The sequence below is a fragment of the Mirounga angustirostris genome, unplaced genomic scaffold (genome assembly GCF_029215605.1).
Source record: "Mirounga angustirostris isolate CCGP_5_RB_7025 unplaced genomic scaffold, mMirAng1.0.hap1 SCAF_1, whole genome shotgun sequence".
In the NCBI taxonomy this organism is placed as follows: Eukaryota; Metazoa; Chordata; class Mammalia; order Carnivora; family Phocidae; genus Mirounga; species Mirounga angustirostris.
In genome coordinates this window covers 58,553,563-58,573,536 of record NW_026991709.1, presented here as the reverse complement: position 1 = coordinate 58,573,536, position 19,974 = coordinate 58,553,563, and the positions used below count along the sequence as shown (strand labels likewise).

The window sequence follows — 19,974 nt, the reverse complement described above, 5'->3', positions numbered from 1 at the left end:
ACCCACCACCACCCAGACTATGGGCAACAGTACTCTGTAACCTGCAGAGCACCAGGCAGAGCGGAAGGCAGAGCTGTCCCACCTGCGCTTGGGGTTGGGTGGTGCTTTTCCACTCTCACACATTCACCAATCAATCAGTTGTTGACTGTTTTCCACGTGTGGAGACACACTTAGAAGCCCAACCGCCCCCGGCAAAGGAGAAGGTTATATGGTTCATCTCACATAGGTATTAATTTCCTTTCACAGTTTGGCTCACAGCTTTCCTGGAACAGTTCATTCATCTTGTTGAAAAGAGCAATTTACCCCTTGGGAGCTATTTATTCCCTATACTTTTAGATACTCAGCATTTTGCATTCCAGGCACTTTTCTAAGAAGCATGCTTCAACTCATCAATTTCATTATACACACAAATATATCCATAAAACTTTCCTCTTTAGGTTTATGATTTAAGTTTTATATTAAACATTTCAATTCCAATAAAAACATGGGAAAACATTAAAGAGAGGTACAATAATTAGCAGGCCAGGAGTATAGAACAAGACGCAGTCTAGATTCCAGCTGCTTAGCGATGAACTTTGTTCATTCACTAAATATTTGACTCCCTATCCTGTGCCATGCATTGTTCTGGCACAAGGGATATAGTACTAAGCTATGTGGACATAGTCTGCCTTCACAGGTTTGCCGACGGAATGCCAATTAAGCAATTGCATTAATATTTAAGTTCCTGTGCCAGTGCATGACATAGATTTTCAGGGTGCATATTTTCCCAAAGGATGAGTAAGAATTAACCAGAAAAATGCAGAGCAGAACAAGAGAAATATCCAAACAGAAGGAATAGTGTAGTAGACACAGGGAAGGAGGGAGAGAGGGAGAGAAGGAGGAGAAATGAGAGGCAAGGCAAGAAGGAAGTTTGAAGGATTAAGAGAAAATCAGTTTGGCTGAAGTTGAAGGTGCGTGAAGGACCATTGTAGGTCCTGAGGGGTCTTAAAGTCACGTGAGAGAGGTTGGGGCTTTACTCTAAGGGCAACAGAAAGCCTCTGGAGAGTTTTAAGTGCCATTGTGCCATTGCCATGGCTATGGCTGGAAACCAGTGTCACCTCTGTTGCTGCTAACAGGTGCTTCTCCACATCACTGGCTCCCCAGTCCGCAAGCCTGAGAAAGGCAGATGTGATTGGTAGCACCGAGGCCACACGCCATGGCTGAATTTGGGGTTAGTGTGTGTCTGTGTGCGTGTATAAGAAGGGGCTGTATAAGAACGAGCTCTACCGAGATGCCCTTCAACAGATGAATGGAAAAAGAAGATGTGGTCCATATATACAATGGAATATTATTCAGCCATCAGAAAGGATGAATACCCAACTTTTACATCAACATGGATGGGACTGAGGAGATTATGCTAAGTGAAATAAGTCAAGCAGAGAAAGTCAATTATCCTATGGTTTCACTTATTTGTGGAACATAAGGAATAGCATGGAGGACATTAGGAGAAGGAAGGGAAAAATGAAGGGAGGGAAATCGGAGTGAGAGATGAACCATGAGAGATTATGGACTCTGAGAAACAAACAGGGTTTTAGAGAGCAGGGGCGTGGGGGGATGGGTTAGCCTGGTAATGGGTATTAGAGAGGGCACGTACTGCATGGAGCACTGGGTGTTATACGAAAATAATGGATTGTGGGTCACTACATCAAAAACTAATGATGTATTATATGGTGACTAACATAACATCATAAAAAAAAAAAAAAAAAGAAGGAGCTCTAGCTCCAGTGAAGGCTCATAGAATGAGGAATTCCCCCAGACATACAGGAATGGAGCTCAGATGTTAGGCAGTCAAACATGGGTCAAGTTCCACTACATGCCTGGAAAGCCTTTTACATGCAACACCAAGACTAGTCTACAAAACAAGTGTTCCAGAGAACACACTTCGGGAAATGCTGTCCTCCATATTTTCTTCACAAGAACAGGTGTCAAGTCAAGTCTATCCTGAAGACCCTAACTTAACCTGATCTTACCTTTTAACACTCATAAAACTTACGGACTGCACTACCCAATTTTATACTCCATTATATCATTTTCTTCATATTTTGTAATAGTTGGTCATTGTTCCATGCATTTGTTTTTGTCTCTCTCTTGGAGGATTTTATCTGTGACATACTTGGAATCCAGCATGTATCTGACACTTAGTACATACACTACAAATATTTACTGTTATTATGTGAGTGGAAATAGTTCAGCTAAGCTTGTAGCTTTCAACAAGCCCTAAGAAAGCACCCCCAGGCTGTTGGGGAAGTAGCTGTTCTTAATTCTTCAGCATTATTTCTACAAATATTTCTTTCTCCCCATTTGTTTTCTTCTTGTGGGCCCCCTATTATATTGACATCATAACCAGGTCTGCCCTCCCAATTTCTTAATTTTTCTGTTGATATCCTACATCTCTTTAGGTAGATCCTCCAGTTTTCTAATCCACTGTTCATTCTAACATCCAACCCATTGCTGAGGTCTTTATGTAAACAGTGTTCTTTTTAACTCTGAGATTTCCAGTTGGCTCATCTTTATAACGGTAACCTGCTTCATTTTAATGAACCTTTCTATCCACAATTCTCCCACAATTCTTTCACTTTGCTTATTTTAAGTCTTATTCTTCCTGTTTATTAGTTGGGCTACATCAGGAAAGCCTGTCCAGTTTGATTTCTCTCATGTAGCTTCATTCTGCAGATGTATTGTTATTTTCTCCTGTGAGCTCGAACTCCCAGGGGTGTCAGCTACCTGGAGTAGTACTGAGACCCTCAGAGGGGAGGTGCTAAATGTGGGGAGGGTCCAGAGTAGAAAGAGGGGCTGGAAGGAAAGCCCCTTAAGGTGGACAACCTCTGAGTTGACCACACTCCTTTTCACACCCACACAGGGGTCCAGTCTGCCCCCCCATCTAATTTTACTTCTACCCCCCTCCTCCCACCCACACACTGTTTTTGCTCCATTGTAATCTGCTGGCCTATGCCTTGTAAAGGGGGTGGTGGGGAAGGAGGTAATGCTCAGAGTCGGCAGGTCGACAGGCACAGTGGTTATCCTATGCACTCCAGTAGCCCCTCACAGATGTGAGCCCACATTGCCCAGCCAGCCCTGGGCTGGTGCTGCTGGTTTTCTCCCTCACAAGGGCGATAAGGCAGGGCAGTTGGCAATGCACCTAGGTCAGACTGAAGGAGGCAAAAAAGTACAGCAAAAAAAGCTCTCCTCTAACCTATTCCTCACCAGTGGCCTCTTAAATTGTGGGCTGCCATTTACCTCTCACTTCAAATGGCTAACCAGGGTTTCTCACAGATTTTGCATTAGTTCCTCCGTCCCATGACCTTCCTCCGGCCTTACGCATGTCCAGGCTTAGTTTCTGGGAGACAGCCAGCTGCTATGTTGGTTCCTCATCCTCTCAGGTATTGGGGTCTGCCCATCTTCTCTGCCGGATTCCTTTTCTCCTTTACCTTTCCTGTCTTTTTCTCCCTACCTCCCACCTATACTCCCTTTCCTTACAATTCCTTCACTCTGGAGTACAAGTGGAGGGGCTTGAAGAGGGAAAAGTAATTATTTTATGGTTTGAGGCAGAATTCAAGGATCCACTCCTTAGATTTTATTTATATGCTGAGTGATCGCACCGCAGGCAAGTTTCTTCTAGAGCTATTCTGAGGCCTACTTAATTAACACTCTGAAGCTGGGAAGGCACTAGAAAATTAGTTATGACTGTCAGAATTATGATGTGACACTTATCACCAATTTTTTCTGTAGTTGTATTTATTGACAGACCAGTGCCATTTATAGTTTTAAATAAGTATTGTCAGGATAGAAGTATTACTTACAGGAAACTGCTTTCTAAACAAGACTAAACTGATCGTCTGCAAACATCTTCCTCTTCAAAATCCTAAAGGAAAATTTCTTGAGACGAACAGAAGAAGCCTCAAGAAAGGCCATATTTAAGAGACTAAACTATTTCCAATTACGGAGTGAACATGGTGGCAGAGATGCTATATACTACTCTAATTCTTCTCTGACACTCAGATTAGATGTTCCTCTTTAATGGGCATAGATAGAAGGCTCTAGCACCCTTTGTCCTCCCTGTCACATCTTGCTCCCTGACGACTGCTGTCTGCATCCATATAGCTGTCTTTGAACAAATGCCCTAGCTTGAGAAGACCGCATGAGGACTTTTGGTGCAGTTGACCTGGGGGCTACCCAGCATTCAAATCCTTTACATGTTTTAGAGGAATTTCCTCCACTCCACTAAACTGGGTGAATTTTGTGGGAGGCAAAGCAGCTGATGGGTGCCAAAGGAGTCAGATATATGACTTGTGCTCGGATAGTTGGACCCTTCCACTTGGTACTTTCAGTGGTGATTACACGATACAAGGATGAAGGGAGAGTTTAGAATTCACTGGCAATGTTGACACCAGCAGGGTCCATGGCAGCAGGGTCCAGGGGTGACCATATCTCATGGCAGAGGAGGTGGTGATTCCCAGGTGGGCGTCTTGACAAAACCATTCTGGGGCATGACTGTTGCCATAATTTCCTGTGGCTTAGTTTCTCTTGGTCCCTCATAGTCTGAGCCTGGCAACTCAGGTTTGTGAGCAACCCAATATCCTTCTAATAAATTACTTTTTTGCTTAAGTTAGCCAGTTGATCTCTGTTGCTTGCAACTAAGAACTTTGCCTGATCCCACACCCTCTTTCTTTTCCTACTTCACTCATACCCCATAGCTATTTTGGAGCCTAACTGTCCATAGGCTCCCCAGACCATCTCTCTGTTTGCCTCTCTCCTTATCCCCCACTTTTTGTCCTTTTAATACCCAGATAAACACTGTATTTGTCCTAGAAAGTTGTAATTGCTCTACTCTGGTGAAGATGGTATGGGGAGAGAGCAGGGACAAATATAGGATTTCTTTTTGCAAATATTGGAAAGGACAAAGAAAAATTAAGTATTTTCATGTCAATTTTTAATATATGCTTCCAGTTTAGATAATTAAAATAACTGAGTCAATTTGTCTACAACAGGGCAGTTAAATCTAGAGGGACGGAAACGGTTGGTTAATCCTGTTTGTTATGGCTTATCTTCACGGTTGTTTAATGGAGATCCAGAAATACCAGTTCTCAGGATTAATTCTTTTTTATTATGTTCTCAGGATTAATTCTGTCTTCTAGTGACACATAGGCTAACTACTTGGGTCTCCAAGCTGCCTGGTGCCTGTCACAAAGGAACCCAGCATTGATGAAAATAAAGCATAAAAGAGATGACGATTGGCCCTCTGGGTCCACAGGGGGTCCAAGCAAGATCATGGTTGGTGGGTGGCTGTGGCTCTGTGAAATACCGAAGCAAATCCGCTAACTTCTCAGTTTTATTTAGTGTCAACCCTGCTGACCTGACTCACACAGACGAATGGATGCCTGGACAATTCCTGGGGGGAAAAACAAAGATGAAAACCTCCTGCGTAGATTTTCCATAACTGTAAGGGAAAATGTAAGGGATCATGTAAAGTGTGGTCAAATGACCTGACTTCCAGTGCGACTGTCATATTTTAAATTATTTTTTATTGTTGTTTGTAAGTATACAGATGTGCTCTTGTGGGAGGGAGAGTGGTTTAGTAGAAATATCCTGAGGGAATATCCTCAGGAACCAGAGTTATGTTCCTGCCTTTGCTTCAAGCTAGTTACGTGATTTGGGACAAATAATTTATTTCACTGGCTTCTAGTTTTCTTTTGTCTTAAATGAAAAGAGACTGGGTGATTAAAATGTTGTTTTAGCTCTTAAGTTTAAAATACAATTATCCCTTTCCATCCCAATGGTTTCAAGAGATATTTTATATGTTTCTTTTAGGGATAGAAAAAAGAACAGAAAATGCAAGCCCAATTACAATTCTGTAGCTAAACAGACTTGACAAGAAAATCTTGTTGCCGTGAATAAAGGAAACAATGGCACACACGAAGTCAACACAAATATAGGCTGACTTCTCAAATAGCATATGTTCTTCATCCTCCACCGTTGGTATTATTAAAATTCTATAGCATCACTTTAAAAATCCGGAGACCAGCTCTCTAGTAACTGAGATTACCCATCATGGCTTTGAATCAGGAAGTATGGGAAAAAAACACGTTGCCTGAAAATGAAGAAGAAGGAATGTTTTTGCCAGTAGCAAAGCCTCCAACAACCTGAGGAGATCAACCCAAAAGGAAGAAACATGGTGGGCCAGCAGTGTTCATAAAAGGTCTGAAAGACAAAAAGGACGGGAGAAGCAGAGAGATATCAGATACACAGAAAAAAATAGCCAAAAGAGAATGGTAGAGGTTAGAGGTGGTGGCAATGCAATGGAAGGTTGGAAATAGTGATAAGAACAATGAGCTCCAGGTACGGAGCTGCTTCAGACTCTGTGGTCCAAGGTGGACTATAAACGCACACACACACGTAACACTGTGATACTAAAAACACAGGGTGGTCTTTTCAACAAATCAAGCTGGAATGATTGGACATTATATGCTATATACAGAGATTTTATACCTTCACAAAGTTAACCTACAATGGATCATAAACCTAAATGTAAAATTCAAAGCTATAAAATTTTCAGAAGATAACACAGGAGAAAATCTAGGTGGCCTTAGACTTGGTGACAACTTTTTATTTTAATTAATGAATTAATTTGAGAGAGAGAGAGAGAGAGCCGAGTGTTGGGGGAGGGGGAGGTAGGAGGAGGAAGAGGCAGAGAGAGAGGGAGAGAGAGAATCCCAGGCAGGCTCCACTCCCAGCGTGGAGTCCAACATAGGGCTGCATGTCATGACCCTGAGATCATGACCCCCAGATCATGACCAGAGCAAAATCAAGAGTCAGACGCTTAACCGACTGAGCCACCCAGGAGCCCCTTTAAATACAACACCAAGGCATGATTCATGAAAAAAAAATTGGTAAGTAGTACTTTCTTAAATTAAAGATGTCTGCTCTGTTAAAAAACACTATTAAGTGAATAAGAAGATAGGGCACAAACAAGGAGAAAATATTTGCAAAACCCTTATCTGATAAAAGACTGGTATCCAAAATCCACAAAGAATTCTTAAAACTGAACAATAAGGAAACAAACAATCCAACTAAAAAACGAGCAAAAGATCTGAACAGATACCTCACCAAAGAAGATATACAGGTGGCAAATAAGCATATGAAAAGATGCTAATATGCTCTTAGGCAACTGCAAATTAAAACAATGAAAGATCACTATACCCCTAATAGAATGGCTAAAATGCAAAGCACTGACAATACCAGATGCAGATGAGGATGTAGAGCAACAAGGACACTCTCATTGCTGGTGGGAGTACAAAATGGTGCAGTCACTTTGGAAGGCAGTTTGACAGTCTCCAACAAAGCTAAACATACTCTTACCATAGGACCCAGGAATTAAGCTCCTTGGGTAAATACCCAAAGGAGTGGAAAACTTTCATCTGTACAAAAATCTGCATACAAATGTTTAGAACAGCTTTCTTCATAATTGCCCAAAATCGGAAGCAACCAAGATATCCTTCAATAAGTGAATGGATAAATGGACTGTGGCATATCCAAACAAGAGCATATTATTCAACACTAAAAAGAAATAAGCTATCGAGCTCTGAAAACAAAACAAAATAAAACCACGAAGGAACTTCAAATGCATATGGCTAAGTGAAAGAAGCAAGTCGGAAAAGTCTACATGGTGTATGATTCCAAGTATACGACATTCTGGAAAAGGCAAAACTAGAGAGACATTAAAAAAAATAAGCCATTTCCAGGATTTGAGGGAAAGAGGGAGAGGTGAATATGAGAAGCACAGGGGATTTTTACAGGGATGAAATAAATTATTCTGTATAATCCACTTTAATGGTGGATACATTATGCATTTCTCAAAACCTATGGAACCATATAACACCAAGAGTGAACCATAAACTGTGAACTTTAGTAAATAATAAAGATCAATGCAACACCAATATTGTATCAATATTGGTCCATCATTAGTGTAGCCCACTAATGCAAGATGTTAATAATTAATTATACATAAAAAAGAAATTAATGCTTAATTTTTTGTAAACCTAAAACTTCTCTGAAAAATAGAGTCTATTTTAAAAAAAATATAAAGGAAGAGTGAGGAAGCCGACAAAGCTGAAAAACTTTTGTGTCCCAGGATAGGCAGAGGGAAGGGCAAACCTTTACACTCGTAATGGTCCAATCAACTGTAAGACTACAGGTAGCCAGAGGATGCTTTTACTCAGGATTACATGCTACTTGATGATAGTAGATAAACTTTAGTTTTGCCACCATTTTCAGAAATAAAGTATTTTATTTAAACACTTATGAGTTTAACCAAAACCATTGATCTATACCTTTAAATAAACCAATACTTTCATAATTACATATAGACACCCCTGGCCAGCCTTGGGATCACCTGAAGAAGGCTGGGTCCCAAATAAACTTCCTTAAAATTATGGGCTGAGAACTAGCTCTTGAAAAGCTTTTCAGTGGAACAGAGAGAAAATTTACCAGTTCTTAGGAGTTATGACAGGGAAATGGATTCTGATAGCTGTCCTACCAGAAAAGAAGGCTTATATTCAACTTTCTTTGAATGCATTTTTCAATATAAGATACCTTCAAACCAGTTTCACTCTTCTTATTCAACCCATTGAAAAATTGCCTGTTTAATTTTGTGCAAAATCAGCACCTGCATGTCCTTCTTCCTAATAGCAAAATTAATTTATTTGTCTATTGTCACTTCAAATAAACTGAGAGGATGAGACAAGTGAGAATTTGAAGGAATTAATTACTACAGCAAATTATTTGAATTAATTTTATTATTAATAACACTTAATATATAACTTACATTTGCTATATGACACTCAGCTTTGTTTTTCTCTCTCCAGGAATGGAGCACTATCTTTTGACAGGTAAATCAATTGCTTCTCCCGTATAAACAATGTTTACACATGTTCTTAGAAATTTATTATGTATGAAAACCAAAGGATCTTAAGACTGAGGAAGTGTTAAGTTCAATAGTTGTTCTTATTGCTGACCTTAGCTTCTAAGCAGAATACAGGTCCTTAGGATTTGTTTTGGTTTTGGTTTGCATAGCAACTAATGTACTGGAAAAAAAAACCCTCAAACTTTCCATTTGCACAATATCCAAGAAAAGAAAATAAACAATATTCAAAAATGTATTTTTTTTTAGCAAAATAAAAAGGACTATGATTTTATTGCCTGGCAGCACCGTGGTATGTTTGATATTTTCCTTACAAGTAAGCAGAAAGAATGGTGAGGCCCCAATTCGAATAGCTCATTAGATGTACCTTTAAATCATTAACGCACCATCTTGGTGTGTTGACATGAACTTCAGTTAGCTCCAGAGTTAAACAATGTAGGAAGAGCTGGCTAACGAACTCTGAGTGCTGCGTGGCAACGTGTAATAATATCAACCTGTTTGAAAGGAAGAAAGAAATACTGGCATCTTCTTGCAGCAGGGAAATTTCACGGTATCACAGGTATCAAGCCCCTGGTCTTTTAGATTCAAGCCAACAGTGAGAAACGATGTAGGAGATACTTCAGGTAACGTGTGGAAAACCAAAGAGGGAAAGAAAGGAAGACTGAAAAATCCCTACTTTTTTTTTTTTTTTGCTTTTTAAAAAATTTAAATTCAATTAGCCAACATATAGTACATCATTAGTTTCAGATGTAGAGTTCAGTGCTTCATCAGTTGCATCTAACACCCAATGCTCATCACATCACATGCCCTCCTTACTGCCCATCACCCAGTTACCCCGTCTCCCTACCCACCTCCCCTCTAGCAACCCTCAGTTTGTTTCCTAGAGTTAAGAGTCTCTCATGGTTTGTCTCCCTCTCTGATTTCCTCCCATTCAATTTTCCCTCCCTTCCCCTATGATCCTCTGTGCTGTTTCTTATATTCCACATGAGTGAAAATCCCTACATATTGTATCAAATACTTAAAATACCCCCACAGAAAGGAGCATCACAGCAGTAAAATCAAAACAAAACAAAATAACAACCAAAAACTAAACCCAACACTATAGCAGGTCTATTGCCATGGCACTCAGGAAGAAACAAAAGGAATATGAGAGAGAAACAAGATGGTTGGAATACAAGCTCAGCACATGTGGCAAAGTGGGAACAAAGCAAGATGAAACAGAACAAAAACACTTCCAGGCAGTGAAGAGCCCTATGGGAAGCATCTCAAAAGAAACAAAACAAAACAAACAAAAAAAGAGTTGTTTTTCAGAAACAATAATTTAAAGTTTCATTTATTTGCTTTTATGAGATAAGGAGTTACAAATGATCTTTTTGGCAAGACATTTCTCCTACTTGTCTATAATTAAGAAAAAGATTAGGGGCACCTGGGTGGCTCAGTTGGTAGAGTATGTGACTCTCGACCTCAGGGCTGTGGGTTTAAGCCCCATACTGGGCATAGAGCTTACTTAAAAAAAATAAAATAAAGTTGTACACAAGTATAAGATATTCTTCAATTACATGTAAAAATTACCATCTTACATGTGGTAAAAACAAAAAAAGAGTGTAAAAACAAAAAAAAGTACTGAACTTTCGTGCTTGAATAAAGATAAAAAATGTAGTCTTCTCTTATCAGTGGAGAAAATAAAACTCAGGGAGGGAATAGGATTTGCTGCAGGTACACAGGTTGTTAAAGAGATAAAAACACACATCTTGTGGAGCTCCACCCAGGGTTCTTCCCCAATACTGCTCAGCCTCTTGGTTTTTTGTTGTCCTTGCCTTAGGAGAGTAAAACATGTTTCTTGTGAAATATTCAGAAAATACAGAAAAGTACAGAAAAGACCATTAAGATTCTCCATAATCTTACCACCCAGAGACAATGTAAAGTTCATTATATTTCAGAAACCCCTAATAAAAACCTACAAAAAAAAAAATACTGAGAACTCCATAGTTTAAGATTTGAAATGGATAAAATTATGAACCTGAATTGAGACACTTGGATAGTCTAGCCTCAGTAATTGCTGATGTAATTTATTTCACTATTCTGGCTTTCAGTTTCTCATGAATAAAAAAATAATGATAGGCTTATCCTTTTAACTGTAAATTTAAAACTGAGGATTATTATACTTATTAAATGGTCTAGAGGCAGAGCTGCCTCTCTAGATGATCTGGATAATAGGTCGCAATAGATGCCCTAGATGATAACTGATGATGTCATCTTCCCTTGTGATTCCCTAAAAGCCACAGAAATATTATTATTTCTCTAGTGATGCGGAGGTGCAATTCTGTACCCCCAGTTACAATATGTGTTTTTTCCCACACCACCAAGAGATTCTCAGACATTAGCTGGGTGTCCCATAATTCAATTCAATTCTAACAGTTTCTACTTGGAGATAGCGTCAGATCCCACAGATTAAGGATTCAGTTCTATAAGACTCCCCCCTCCCCACTTCTTCCTGCCTTCAGATGCCAATCAAAGAGTCCAGGTTGGGGATCTGGCTGGCTCAGTCAGAAGAGCATGGAACTCTTGATCTCTGGGTTGTGAGTTTGAGCCCTAGGTTGGGTCTAGAGATTACTTAATAAATAAATAAACAAACTAAAAAAAAAAAAAGTCCAGGTTGTCACTTGACAACAGTTATAGATCAGAGGTTCCAAAAACATCCTCCTTGGGTTCAATTAATTTACTAGAGTAGAAAGAGGAAGACTCCATAAAATGGGGGAGAGGACCTATGAAATTTCTTAGAAAGAAAATCACATTTTGATCCCTTCACAAAGATAAGAGAAGAAAGACAGGAAAGCTATCCAGGTCTATCTTTCCCTGCTAAAATAAGAAAAACTCACCTAATATAAAGATGAGCAACAGATAAGGACTGCAATTGAATCCCACACAAAGTCACTGTAAGTAAAAGAGAATAAGAAGCAGAAAACACCATTTCAGATGGTGAACATATGCCAGAAAGCTGTACCTACAAAACAGATGGAAAGTATAGCCTAATATTGCAAAATTAAAAATTATGAACATTTAAAAACTATGAAAAAAAGCCATAAATCAGAATTTTAAAAATTCAGAAATGAGATGATTGGAGAAAATGAAGTTTTAAAAAGGAAATGGCAGAACTCAGGAAAATATTAGAGATAAATTTAAAAATTCTGTCATAAATTGATATTTAATTTGGAGGAGCACAGGGATATAAAAAACACCTTCATAATGTCATAAGGAAAACAGAAGATGAAAAGGAGAAAAAAAATTTTAAATCTGGGGCAGGATATAAAAAAATAATTCTAGAAAAATGGGTAGATATAGGAAACAATAAAAAGAGCCAACATAAGTATAAAGGGAATTCCTAAAGAAGATAATCAAGCACTGGAATAAATGAATGTTAAAAACTCTAAAGAAAATTTCCTGAATTAAAGAAATAATCATTGAAGTTGCATATTGCAAAATGACATCGTGTACCTGGGAAAGACTGACCTAGTAGACGCTGTCTGGTAAAACTACTGGAATTCAAAGAAAAAGGAAAAGGAGTCTTTCGGGAATCCAGGCAGAAAAATGAAATTTCTTGCAAGGGAAAGAATCCCTTCTATTATTACTTTTGCCAGAAGCCAAAGGAATAATATGCTTAAAACTCAAGGGAAAAAACTGTAAGCCAAGGGGTTTATATTCGGCTAATCAGACCTGCAAGTACAAAGGTTGTGGACAAAGTGTTATGAACATGAAAGAATTGTAGGAGATGCCTCCTAGAGAGTAAGCTTTAGACAATCAAATGACTGGAGGACATTAACGTAAGTCTAGCTGTGAACTTTTAATATATAGGTACCTGTACAACTAAGACTAAATGTTATAAGGAAGATAGTCTAGCTCGTAATGACTATATGCTTTGACAACGCAGATAGGTACAACTAACCAAAAATGGGGCAACAATGGGGAGAAAATATGAAAAGTAGAACAAGTTCATTAATTTCTTTATAGGCATAACTAGGGTTTAGATTTGGGGGTTGAAAAAAGAGATGGAGAAGATACTAGCTAATTTCAATATTGCTCATCATAGAGAACTAAGAGACAAAAATAGAAGAGGCTAATGGCATTATATAAATATATTGTACAAAGGAAACCATTGGAACAACAATAACAGCAAAAAACTGCTTTATTTTACAGGCCATAATTTGTGCACACGCATGCACGTGCACACACTCGCGGTGGGGAGGGGCAGAGGGAGAGAAAATGTGCTAATGAGCACAGATACTGTGCGAATGGGATGATTTCCTCCTCACAAACAAGCACCAGTCCGGTTCAGTAAGAGGAAGTGGGAGGAGGGCAGAGAAAGCTTCTCTGCCTCAGTCCATCCGAGACTGAGGGAACTGAGGCTAATCACATCAAAGGTTTTCATTCTTCTAAGTAACCAGTAATGTATAGTTAGAAGTTACCACTGGAGTGTCCTGATATATATTTCACTGTTCGTGAGAACTGGATAGGCTTTTTGAATCTGGATCCAAGAGGCAGTATAGCTGGTTCTAGATATACAACTACTGGTTGATGTGAATAAAGCTAAGGATTGTTCCTTGGGCATAAAAAAAAAGTGTATGTCATTAAAAGATAAATGTCTCCACTGAATAAACAAAAGGAATATTTCCAGGGAAACACTTCAAATTAAAAGATCTATGGTGAGCAATGAATTCTGTGGCTGAAAGTCTCCGAGAAGACTTCTTGTTGCCCGGTAGTTAAGATTTTTTTTGTTGAAAAGCTTCTTATCAGCATCTAGCTCAAGTATAAACATCTGATTATTGCCACCACCTGTCTCTACAAGAGTATTCTCATTTCTCAATAAACCTGCTTTCGTGCCCTCTGTCCTAATCAAACATATGCCTGGTGACTTTCTCAACAAGGTGACTTCCTTCTAGTTGATTTCCAGCCCTGTAGTGATAGAACACCCTGTTTGCCACAGTGAAACTCTACTCCTCTGAAAAGAAGTCTCCAGATACTTCCCCTCAGGGAAATGAAATGAACCATGATCTTGCCTAACCTGCACCTTCAATCCTTATTTTTCACTATTCTTCTTTAAAGCAGTCACTCTTCTTTCAGTGATATATATATCACTGAAGAAGAAATATATATAAAATATATATATATATTTTTTTTAGTGGCAACTTCATATTTACATTACTCTTTCTAGAAGGCATGTGAGGCTTTTCCTGATGCTGACCTCAGTTAATTAGCATGACACATGCCTGGCTAAATAGTTCCTTGGGCCAGTGTTTGGTATGGGAGATGCAGGGGCTGCAGGAAAGATTAGGGGCCAAGGTTCCCCACAGCAGCTTCCTCTTCTCACCAAAGCCTAAATCGGGAAAAGCCTTTCTCCTCCAAAGTGAAGAAAAAATAATGGCAAACATAACAATGGCTTGAAGGGAAAAGGAAAAAAGATGAAAACTCAAAAAATTGTATTTTTTTTTTCCCTAAACCCAATTCTTCGTTGCACTGAAGAGGGATGGGTGGGAAATGACCCCTGCAGGGGAGGGGTCCCTGACCAACTGCTTGGGTCAGGTTAAAGGAAAAAGGTCCTGGCCAACCTTTTGCTCTTGGGTTCATAGTTCTTTATTTAGCAGAGCCCTTCAGTGAGTTTGGGATCTGCAATGGAAGCAAACTGCTTCTCATGAATTAATAAAAATTTAGAGAGTGGGAGAGGCCAGCATTTGGGGTGGGGAGTAGCTAATAAGTTGGTGATAAACCAGGGCCTAAAAAGTAGTGCCACCATCTTGAAATTTACCCTATTGGGAAATAGCTAGTAAGCTGTTATGACAGTACTGACTAGATTTCTGCTTTAATCTATCACCTATCCTGTGCTGTTCTGCAATTCCCTTATGTTAGTCCAAACCTTCAGGAAAATTCTGCTATATCCAAAAACATGGTCTTCATGTTATTGGAAGATGGCTGCTAATATCCAACATGGGGCAAACAGGACCAAGAAGAGAGGAGGCCATCAAGAGAAACAAGTGTAATGGTTTGGCTAGATAGATCAGAAAAATGCTATCTCTGGAGAAATCAATGGGAATACCAGCTGGAGGGAGAGGGGGTAATTTCCCAAAGTAACAGGGGTGAGGTTTCCACTGTCTTATTTGCATACTAAAGAGAGGTTTCGAAAGCTGTAAGAGGTGAGGACATCTGGTTAATACTAGTATTAAAATAATTAAAATACTTGAGTTATCTGCCAGTCCCATGGTTCCCAACTGTATTTCTCAGACTAGTGAAATTTTAGGGACTCCTGGGGTTGTATTTTTTATTGTATTATGCAAAGATATTTTAAAAACGAATTTTCACCATTGTTTCATAAAATAAGAAGCATTTAAACATGTAGACAGGCAAAATGGAAAGGGCATAATTTCATGACAATTGTTAAAAATGTTGTTTTTATCTGGAATGATCTCACCCTTTCAACCTACTAAAATGTATATTTTATTTTTTTAAAAGATTTAGTTATTTATTTTAGAGGAGGGGCAGGAAGGCACAGAGGGAGAGAGAGAATCCCAAGCAGACTCCACGCTGAGCCGCGGAACCCGCACAGGGGTCGATCCCAGAACCCTGAGATCATGACCTGAGCTGAAATCAAGAGTTGGATGCTTAACTGGCTGAGCCACCCAGGCGCCCCCACAAGTATGTATTTTATTTTACTTAGTTTTAGTTTACCGTTTCCTTAAATCTTTCTTCACTTATTCACTTTTCAGAGACATTAGTAGATGAACACGACTCTGCCCCTGTCCTTAGTATCTCACACTTCTCTAGGGAAGTCAGGCAGGTGACCCACCTGCGGACAGTGCACCTGCGCCTCTGGCAGAGAAACTCACCAAGTACTAAGGGCAGAAAGGCCAAGCAGCAGGTAAGAAACAGTCAATCTATTTCTAAGCAGAAGTGCAAGAAATACTAAAGCCTGATGTCAGAACTCACTTTGCACATACCATCTGAGTTTCCTTACTGACGATTTAGGGGGAAACTGATAGTACACCCCAGAGATCATGGATTTTTTTCAGACTTATTCATTCTGAGCAAATTACAGGGCTAGGAACACAACTGACGTGCCATCTCAGCTGGTCCATACCGCACACCGGACAGGAAGAGAGGCGAGTGGCATGGAATTAGGGGGATAAAACTGTCCCTCTCACTTGTCCCCAGTAGAACGGCTCTGCACATGGTCACGCTGCTCACTTGAGGACATACAACCTGCAGGGCAGCAGGGGACAGGCCAGGGTGAGGGCTGTGCTGCCATGGCGACAGCACCTTTGGGGCCAGACTGGAGATGGGGCACTTGCTCCATACACACGGTTGGGAGATGACTGGGAGTGCTGGTGGGCACACTGGTCCGTCCTGCTCAATACTACTCCAAGCTACCAGGTTTCTGATTTCTGATTCTCAGCGAGAGTTAGAGAGGGAGGTCTATTGTGGTGTCCAAGTCATCTGGTTCTGGAATCTCCCGAGGGAGCAGGGAATGGAATGCTGGCACAGTAAGGGACACACATACACATTCATATGGGAAGAAGATCCAGACGCAGGTACACTGGGGAGTCTTCTCTTTTCTCTGTGCCCCAGAGGGGACCATATTAGAGGGAAAAACCTACCTATGCATTTTTTTCTACATTATATAATCCGAGTATATGTGTCAAAGGGATAGTTGCTGGAACAGTCATTTCCTCCCCTTGTCTCACCTCGATCCTTGTCAGAAATAGGTCTAGAACTTTCCCACAATTACCCATCCTTATTTAACACCAAACCCCCCAGAGATCGGCGGCCGGCTGCAGTTGGAACAACATCTCTGGCCAGGTCTTGTGGCTTCTCGGAAGCGCGGATGTGTGACAATAGTACAGAATCGCAGGAAGTGACTACTGAACACACACGCTCTGCAGCTTGCGTCCATTCTCACACATTCCTGTTTTAGATTCTGAGCAGCTCTCCCTCCCCATGCGCTATGAAATAGAAGGGTCTGGCAGAATCATCCAAATGAAATGAGGTTCCTTCTCCCCCGGGAGATTAAGAACAGAGGTGAGGTCCTTTCCCTCCGCAACCATAGAAATCTCGAGTTTCCTAGAGAAAGGCCCAGCAGGGGGCCAGAAGCCACAGAAGGTGCAGGGAACCCGCGCCTCTGCAAAGCCCCGAAATGCCAGGGGACCCGGCCGGGGAAGGTACGAGATGAACCGGAGTTGTACCCGAGACCGGTTGCGGGAGGATGCGGCAGCCCGGGGCAGGGCAGTGATTGCTTTGAAGGGAAAAGGGAACAAGGGTCCGCTGGTCCCTGAGGACTCCCGAGGTCAATTCCCAAGGGACCCAAAGCAGCGACGGGGTTCTGAGATCTGGCAAGTTCCTGGGAGTCGAGCGAGGAGAGCGAGAGTCTTACCTGGCCCGGCTGGCTGGTGTAGTTGAAGGAGTAGGTGTTCTCCGTGGTGAGGCTCACCACCCCGCTGTAGACGCGATCGAAATCGGAGCCGCTGGCGGGGTCGCGGGGATTGCGGCTCGGGAGGGGTTGCGCGGGTCGCCGGGGTGCCGCCGCGTGCAGGAGCCAGGGTAGCAGCGCGCAGAGCAGCGCGATCCGCGGGCAGCCCCGCATGGTGGGCGCCGCGCCCCTGCCACCAAGGAGAGCCTCCCTGGCGAGGGGGCGAGCTCAGAGCGGGTCCTTCCAAAGCCCCCCTGCGGGCCTGGGCGCCGGCTTCAGCGCCGCGCGGGTGATGCCTGGCGAGCCCCTCTGGCGAGTGCTGGCAGCCCCCGGGCGAAGGACCGATCAAATATTGATGCAGCCGCCTGGGGTCTCCGCGGGAGGTCGCGGGCCAGGAGCGGGGGCGAAGGGTACGGGGGCCTGGGGCTGCTGCTTTGCTCTCCGGCTTCTAAGTCCTTTTCCTTCCCCTTTTCTCATTTCTCATAATCCTCCACTTACCCAGCCAGGATTTCAACAGATCTCTTCCCTACTCAATCTCAAAATAATAATAAAAAATAAATTTAAAAAGGCATTAGAGACATTAAAATAGAAATATTCACTAGTCTTAAAGAGTCAACCTGACTAGCCACGAAGCAGGAAATAGTCTCTTTCAAGTAAACGTGCACCCTGACTGCAAGGGAAGAAACAGAAAGCCACAGACCCTGTCCCCAAAGAGGGTGCACGAGTTTGCTTTTCCTGTCTGCTACCCGCAGAGAATTGCCCGTTTGAATGATGGTTACTAACTCTCAGTTCTCCCTTCTCTAACAGAACCCCTTGCCAGACACCTGTTTTATTTTCTTATCATCTTTTATTCTCAGGGAGAGCCTCACATCATCGCTTTCTCTCTCCCTCACTGTTTGTGTCCCTATTAAATATGTACAGTCATAAAAACTGAAGAGAGAGGGTAAAGAAGACAATTTCCACCACGCCTGAAATCTGGTCCCGGAAGTTGTCAAGGACGTCTCAGCGAAGCTGGCTTTCTGCAGCGGGTTTCTTTCCGTCCTCCCCAACTTCTTGCCTACTTTACCTCTGCAATGACTTCTTAGATTCTGGGAGAAGCCCTGGGATTCTGAATTGTTTTTCAAACGAGAGAAACTACAGCCCATTAAAAGGAAATCTCCTTCTGGCAAAATTTAGGGGATTTGATTTAAACGGTTGGAAGAGGCAGATAAAGGGTGAGGTGGGAAGAGGATCCCTGGGAAGTCCTTGGGGAACAACAAACAAGCACAGTTCAGGTGTAGAAGAGAACTTACTCTCTTATTTCAGCTTCAAGTTATTTGTAAACTAGAAAGTAATATAATTGCATTCAATCTGAAGGAACATTTAAAGAGAAGCCAGAAGAAGAAAAGATTGTGTTCAAAGAATTAAGTTACAGATTAAAATCCTAGCATTTACCATTCAAAGGGAGGGTTTGATTTATTTAGTTATTTGGGAGGGGGAGGGGCAGCGGGTGAGGGAGACAGAATCTCAAGTAAGGTCCACACCCAGTCTGGAGCCCCACTCAGGGCTGGATCTCACGCCTCTGAGATCATGACCTGAGCCAAAATCAAGAGTTTGAGGCATATCGGACTGAACCACCCCGGCACCCCAGGTTGTTTTTTTTTTTTTTAACCTCATTGAATTTCTATAATTTATTAAAATATCACAAATGAGTTCAATACATTTGGTATAATGTTTTATAACTGTGCAATCAGAAAACAATGCTGCTGGAAGATTGAGTTAGAGAGTCCTTATTAGGACAATTTTCACTTTTAAATAAATGTTCTTGAAAATGTATGGGTATAAGGACAAAAATACTAATTCAAAAAGGAGTCTGGGGGTAAAGTTTAAAGTGCAGCTCATTGTTTTAAGAAATATAATAATTTCATCCAGAATTTGAATGACATTAAACTGCTATATTTAAAATGTGTATGCCTCTTTTGAGAATTTAACAAAATTTCATAAACTTGAAGTTTATCAAGTCCTTCAAGGTTAGCTGGCCTGGCCAGTTCAAGCACTCTCTACAGCTAGAGGGTCATGGAGTCCTACTCAGCACCACAAGAGATGAGGAACTGGCTTTTTCACAAGGTAACTCCTTCTTTTGGGGGCAAGTGTCTCATTATTAGAACAATATTTCACAGTCTAAATTGAAATCTGCCTCTCTTCCACTCATTGGCATGGGTTCTGCCCTCTGGAGCCATAGGAATAAACTTAATCCTTCTTCCACATGACAGCCTTGTAGGTATTTGAAGGAGCTATGACCCTAACTTTAAGCACTGAAATTAGAAGTGATTAGAACAGATCCTTTATCTTAGCAAAGAACTCAAAATATTTATTTTAAAGCCCTTAGAGATGACATATATAACAATTTGAATTATATATTTCAAATTATACTATGATCTAATCCTCATTCCATTGAATGACCTTGGGCATTTAATCTCCCAGGATCACAAGGTTGCTGTAAGGATAAGGGGGTGGGGGTGGGGGGCGGAGAAGAATGTATTTGAAATTGTATTAGAAAGTTTAACATGTTGTATGACTGAATATT

General features: G+C 41.1%; 1 protein-coding gene across 1 annotated transcript in view; it reads right to left on the bottom strand.

The window, feature by feature from the left end:
- Positions 1–18,405, bottom strand: part of SIDT1 (SID1 transmembrane family member 1) — a 91,737-nt gene extending 73,332 nt beyond the window's left edge. The window contains exon 1 of the mRNA XM_045902886.3: positions 17,373–18,405. Coding sequence (XP_045758842.1) covers positions 17,373–17,582 — 210 coding nt within the window. The 5' untranslated portion in view covers positions 17,583–18,405. The remainder of the gene's footprint in view (positions 1–17,372) is intronic.
- Positions 18,406–19,974: the final 1,569 nt, after the last annotated feature.